Below are 6,997 nucleotides of genomic sequence, written 5' to 3'. Positions count from 1 at the left end.
TCTTCTTCTTCTCTTCTTCTCTTCTTCTTCTTCTTCTTCTTCTTCTTCTTCTTTCTTCCTTCTTCTTCTTCTTCTTCTTCTTCTTCTTCTTCTTCTTCTTCTTCTTCTTTCTTCTTCTCTTCTTCTTCTTCTTCTTCTTCTTCTTCTTCTTCTTCTTCTTCTTCTTCTTCTTCTTCTTCTTCTTCTTTCTTCTTCTTCTTCTTCTTCTTCTTCTTCTTCTTCTTCTTCTTCCTTCTTCTTCTTCTTTTCTTCTTCTTCTTCTTCTTCTTCTTCTTCTTCTTCTCTCTTCTTCTTCTTCTTCTTCTCTTCTTCTTCTTCTTCTTCTTCTTTCTTCTTCTTCTTCTTCTTCTTCTTCTTCTTCTTCTTCTCTCTTCTTCTTCTCTTCTTCTTCTTCTTCTTCTTCTTCTTCTTCTTCTTCTTCTTCTTCTTCTTCTTCTTCTTCTTCTTCTTTCTTCTCTCTTCTTCTTCTTCTTCTTCTTCTTCTTCTTCTTCTTCTTCTTCTTCCTTCTTCTTCTTCTTCTTCTTCTTCTTCTTCTTCTTCTTCTTCTTCTTCTTCTTCTTCTTCTTCTTCTTCTTCTTCTTCTTCTTCTTCTTCTCATGACAATATTTTGAGCTATCAACGACTAAAATAGGTACTTCGATTTAGGTTTACATTTTATCTTGATACTCCTTCTCCTTGTCACTCAATCTCCCCAACTGACACCCCCCCCCCCTCTCTCTCTCTCTCTCTCTCTCTCTCTCTCTCTATCTATCTATCTATCTCTCTCAGTCTCTCTCTCTCATTCTCTCTCTATCTATCTATTATCTATCTATTTATCTATCTATCACTCTCTCTCCTCCCCTTGCACACACCCACCAACACTTAAACACAGACACACACCCACAAGGACACGCACATAAACACACAAATTGTCGGCGGCTGTTGCTGCTACCACCACACTACTACTACTACTACTACTACTACTACTACTACTACTACTACTACTACTACTACTACTACTATTACTACTACTACTACTACTACTACTACTACTACTACTACTACTACCATTACTACTACTACTACGACTACTACCATTACTACTACTACTACTACTACAACAACAACTACTACGACTACTACTTTTTTGTGCGGCTATGTGTCAAGTGTATGACACTCGCTTTCGGATCGGAAGGTCCTGGGTTCGAGCCTCGCTCTTGCGCATAGTTGAGTCCTTGGAGAAGGCTCTTTACTCACATTCTCTCACCGTACTCAGGCGTAAAACGAGTACCTGGCCGTTAACACTGTTGTCGTTGTCCAAAATAATTGTAATATCGCCTAACAGTCGCCAGGTCCCGTTCTAAATGTTACGTGTTGTTGTTTGCCAAGTTCTTTTTACTACTACTACTACTACTACTACTACTACTACTACTACTACTACTACTACTACTACCAACACTTAAACACAGACACACACCCACAAGGACACACACATAAACACACAAATTGTCGGCGGCCGTTGCTGCTACCACCACACTACTACTACTACTACTACTACTACTACTACTACTACTACTACTACTACTACTACTACTACTACTATTACTACTACTACTACTACTACTACTACTACTACTACTACTACTACTACTACTACGACTACTACCATTACTACTACTACTACTACTACTACTACAACAACAACTACTACGACTACTACTTTTTGTGCGGCTATGTGGTCAAGTGGTATGACACTCGCTTTCGGATCGGAAGGTCCTGGGTTCGAGCCTCGCTCTTGGCGCATAGTTGAGTCCTTGGAGAAGGCTCAGGTGTAAAACGAGTACCTGGCCGTTAACACTGTTGTTGTCCAAAATAATTGTAATATCGCCTAACAGTCGCCAGGTCCCGTTCTAAATGTTACGTGTTGTTGTTTGCCAAGTTCTTTTTACTACTACTACTACTACTACTACTACTACTACTACTACTACTACTACTACTACTACTACTACTACTACTAGAAGAAGAAGAAGAAGAAGAAGAAGAAGAAGAAGAAGAAGAAGAAGAAGAAGAAGAAGATGATGATAATAATAATAATAATAATGATAATATGAATGGCTTGTTTGTGTCAGAGACACAGAGGCTCGGCTGTCACAAAAGTAAAGGAATGTTACGCGTGATCAGTGGTTGAATGGGTGATAGTGAGAGTGAAAAATAGAGGGGAGTGACTTCTGATTGATTGTATTTTTTTTTCAAATCAAAAAACTTTTGTGACAGTTGCTTTGTTTCCAAATATATAGTTTGTTTATCTACTTCTTGAGACCAGAGTGCCTATCGGTTGTTTACTTCAAGCTATCTGTGTGTTAGCATTATAAATATGTTATTTAAAATATTCAAGAGCCTTCACGTATAACATTCAAATGTTAGACTACTTTATTAAATATTATAAGGCTTGTTTAGCCCTTTATACTATTAAATTGGCCTGTCTTACAGACTAGAGTGCCTTCAGACAGGGTAGGAATAGGGTCTATAGTAGCCCTAATTACATATTTAATACGTGTTAACGGTAAAATCTCTGCTCTTGATAGTTTTAGAAATATTTTACTCAAAAGGGCAAACGTCTGGGGGTTTTTTTACGTTTTCTAGTAATTTCATTTTCCAACATATTTATTGATAAAAAGCGACACGATATCACCGTGTCCCATGTTTTATTTGAGTGTAGGAGCTGACAACCTATGTAAAACGCTTGTGTGGTGTGGAGAATTATTACATAAATTTTCTTAAATGTTACAATTTAACCTCCACCTAAAATACCACATTACATTCGTATAGCCTTGACTAGTCTATAGATTAATGATTTTGTTTTCTCAGCTCTTATAATAATTCAAGAAATATATTAGTTGTCAAATTAAATTGATGTTTTGTTTGGTATTGTAATAATTCAACAAATACATTAATTGTGAAGTTAGATTGAGGTATTGATTGGTATTCTAATAATTCAACAAAAATATTAGTTGTGAACATAGATTGATGTATTGTTTGGTATTCTGATAATTCAACAAATATATCAATTATGGAGTTAGATCGGTGTATTGTGTGAGGTAATAATTCAACAAATATATTAGTTGTAAAGTTAGATTGTTGTATTGTGTAGATGTAATAATTCAACAAAATAATAGTTGTGAAAATAGATTGATGTATTGAGTGATATTTTAATAATTCAATAAGTATATACATTTGTAAAGTTAGATGTAAAATTGTGTGATGTAATATAATTCAAAACATATATTAGTTGTAAAGTTAGATTTGTGTATTGTATGATGTCATACAATTCAACACATATATTAGTTTTAAAGTTAGATTTATATATTGTGCGTTGGAATAATTCAACAAATATATTAGTCGTGAAGTTAAATTAATGTATTGTGTGGTGCAAAAATCCAACAAAAGTATTAGTTGTGAAGTTAGATTTATGAATTGTGTGATGTAATAATAATTCACCAAATGTATTAGTTGTGATGTTAGATTTATGAATTGTGTTGTGTTAATCTTGGTTTAGTCATAAACATTTCTTGTAGTTCATGATGAGTTTTATTCTAATGTAACGAATCTGTAAAAGTAATGAAATGAGTCAAGTGTGATAAGTTTGTGTGTTTTATTTATCTGTTTAATTGAATAGATTCATTTAATTTTGTTTTGATGACATGTTCATTTTATGTTTATTCATTATTCATTGAAGCCGGTTTGCTCCATGTTGATTTGTGGTTGTGACGTAAATTCAGAAAAGCCTGGAACATTATGGAAAAGTACTAAAATTTTACGTAGTGTTTTTATGCACCTCCGTTGACGGTGTATCTTAAAGGATCGTTTTTATACACCTCCGTCACGCATGCGCATTCCACCCAATTTCATTAGCGATATTGTGTTTCTGTATTTGGACATGGCGAAAGTTATATTGTGACATCTGCAGGATGTTTTTGTTAATAAATTTAGATAAAAATAATAATAATTTAAAAAATCGAAATATAAAACCAGAAAAAAGATGTTGCATTGAAGGTAAAATAATGTTTTAGAAAGACCTTATTAAATGTGATGAACAGTCAGTGGCTTCCGTAGCGCAGTGGACAAGCTGTCAGACTCCAGCCTTGAAAGTACCGGGTTCGATTCCCAATGTTGACATTTTTTTTGTTTTTTGGATTTACTTTGTTTTTGTTTGCTTTTTGTTTCTTTCTTTTTTTTCAAAAACTTTTTATCATGTTTTTAAAAAACTTCGATTTTAATTTTCTAAAATTATTTATTTATTTGAGATCAGTATTTGTGTGCCATGTTTCTTTTTACTTTTGATTTATAAATTATTGTTATTATTCTTTAATTTATTATCATCGGTAATCACTAAGCAGCGTGGTAAACTACAATCTAAAACTATTTAAACTTCACGGACGTATGCAGCAACATTTTCATTAATTTACCATCACCGCCAACGGAGGTGCATGAAAACGCCACCAACATTTTATTTAACATTTTAACAAATTCCATGTTTCCGGCTGCGCAGTTTTTGCTACAGAATAAAGAGTTTTGAAAGGAACAAGTTTTTATAGTATTTTTAATAATATATAAAGTTGATGATGATGATGATGAGGAGGAGGAGGAGGAGGAGAAGGGGGAGGGGGGAGAGGAGGGGATGATGATGATGATGATGATGAGGATGATGATGATGATGATGATGATTATGATGATGATGTTTTTTAAAAAGAGTATATTAACATTATTTTTAGTGTTATATTTTACTTCCTCCATCCTCGCTCGAGTTTATATACATATTTGATATCTTCCTCAAACTCTCTCTCTCTCTCTCTCTCTCTCTCTCTCTCTCTCAATCTCTATCTCTATCTATCTTTCTATCTATCTATCTATCTATCTATCTATCACTCTCTCTCTATCTATCTATCTCTCTCTTCTCTCTCTCTCTCGCTCTCGCTCTCTCTCTCTCTCTCTCTCTCTCTCTCTCTCTCTATGTATACTTCTTACGCTTTTTCTCATTTCTCTCTACCATTCATAAGAATTATATATATATGTGTGTGTGTGTGTGTGTGTGTGTGTGTGTGTGTGTGTACATAGATTCAATTGGACTCGAAAATATTTTTATCTGTAGTCCATTGGTATTTGGAAGCTTGTAAAGGACATGATTTTTATCAGGTGGAACAAAAATTTATGGAAAGATATATGAGTTAAAGACGGTCCTTAATTGTAAAGTATTTCTTTTCTTTTTTCCAGAGCAGTCCCGGAATATGGAATTTCGTAATAATACAGCTATAATGTATTCATATGAAATGCATTGGTGTGAAAAACAACCGTATGACTGGGTTATATTTGATTTGTTTATAATTTTTATTACCGTGTTCATCATTCTCATCGCTTTGTGGGGAATCATCGCCAATGTCATCAACCTCATCGTTTTCTCTCGTATTGGAATTCTTTCCGACAGTAGCACAGTAAGCTTGTTTGGATTGGCGATATCTGATTTGATTTATTGTTTTGCACAACTCTGGACTAAATCTTTCGGAGGTATATCTTTATTAGGTGTATATTACATCGGCGGGGCAAGTATATATGTTGTTTCTGATATGTTTACACCTGTGATTGCAACTTTCAACCAAGTAACTTGTTTTTTGACAACTTGTATCGCGATAGAAAGATTTGTTGCAATTGTGTTCCCGTTTAAAGTCAAGTATATCTTCACGTCCATGAAAAGCTTATATACCGTTTGTTTTTGTTTTGTCTGGAATCTTGCAATTCATTTTGATGAGTTCTCCGGGATGTTTATGCTCTCGGTCCTAAAATTTGAGAATGTCACTGCTGAATTTGTTATCGCTTCGAATATTGCGAGAACTTTGAACCTCTCTCTTCGATTCATCACGTTTATTATAATTGTCATATGTAATGCTACGATGCTGACGTCATTATCCAACAGAAAATTCAGAAAGTCATCATCTTCATCAAAGAGAATGACCGCAAGCACATTCACTGATGACAGCACAGTCACCGATTCTAAACCCACAACCATCAACACTGCAACACAATTAGATACAACTGATTCCAGCAAGCCAGAGATCGTGAAGAAGAAAACAAAAGTCGACAGTGACAAAAGACTCATGACCATGATGGCGGCAATTTGTATCATGTTTATCGTGTGTAATTTTCCTCATCTTGTCAATGTCGCCACCTTTTACATCATGCTTAAGGGTTGTCACGATATGTACCGTAACACTATTCATTTCTCATCTTATATACTAGAGTTAATTAACTCAAGTTGTAACATTTTCTTCTATTATACCATGAGTACAAGGTACAGGCTACGTTTCTTATCACTGTTTGGCAAACAATACGACTAAGACAACTGAAAATGGTTCTATATTATGAACATAAAGTAACAAATCACGATTAATTCACTCATAAAAGTCATTTCTTTTCCCAGTGCCTTCACTACCCCCCAACCATTCCATTTTTACACTCGTGTTTTGGAATGCGGCGTCAGTGACTTAGCCTCGTTCTGGATGGGATTACAAAGATAATTTCCATCGTGACATTTGATTGGTTGGTTGTGATAGAAAACCCCTTGGTGTTTATGAATACAATGAAGATATTCGGGGTTCTAACAGACACGTGTCGTTAGGGAAGGATGTCATCGTGTTTATAAAATTAATCTTGTATGAGACAGTGTGTGTGTGTGTGTGTGTGTGTGTGTGTGTGTGTGTGTGTTTCAGTTTGAAGCGATTATCGTATTTGGAGAAAAGTGACTACTGGCATATATTATTATTATTATTATTATTATTATTATTATTATTATTATTATTATTATTATATATTATTATTATTATTATTATTATTATTATATATTATTATTATTATTATTATTATTATTATTATTATTATTATTTATTAATTATTATTATTATTATTATCAGCGGCGTGCATTCATACAGATAAAGTGGTGCCATAATCGAAGAAGAAAATGACTTA

At 34.0% G+C, this 6,997-nt stretch overlaps 1 protein-coding gene across 2 annotated transcripts in view; it reads left to right on the top strand.

Moving 5' to 3' along the window:
- The window catches only part of LOC144974185 (uncharacterized), a 9,799-nt gene extending 3,022 nt beyond the window's left edge, over positions 1-6,777 (top strand). For both annotated transcript variants that reach the window (XM_078917104.1, XM_078917103.1), the window contains exon 2: positions 5,252-6,777. In XM_078917104.1, coding sequence (XP_078773230.1) covers positions 5,266-6,369 — 1,104 coding nt within the window. In that variant the 5' untranslated portion in view covers positions 5,252-5,265 and the 3' untranslated portion in view covers positions 6,370-6,777. The remainder of the gene's footprint in view (positions 1-5,251) is intronic.
- Positions 6,778-6,997: the final 220 nt, after the last annotated feature.

The sequence above is a fragment of the Berghia stephanieae genome, chromosome 5 (genome assembly GCF_034508935.2).
Source record: "Berghia stephanieae isolate SIO BIC M18660-M18661 chromosome 5, UCSD_Bste_1.3, whole genome shotgun sequence".
Taxonomy (NCBI): Eukaryota; Metazoa; Mollusca; class Gastropoda; order Nudibranchia; family Aeolidiidae; genus Berghia; species Berghia stephanieae.
Note: the sequence above shows the minus strand (reverse complement) of the source record. Positions and strands in the feature narration are given on the sequence as shown.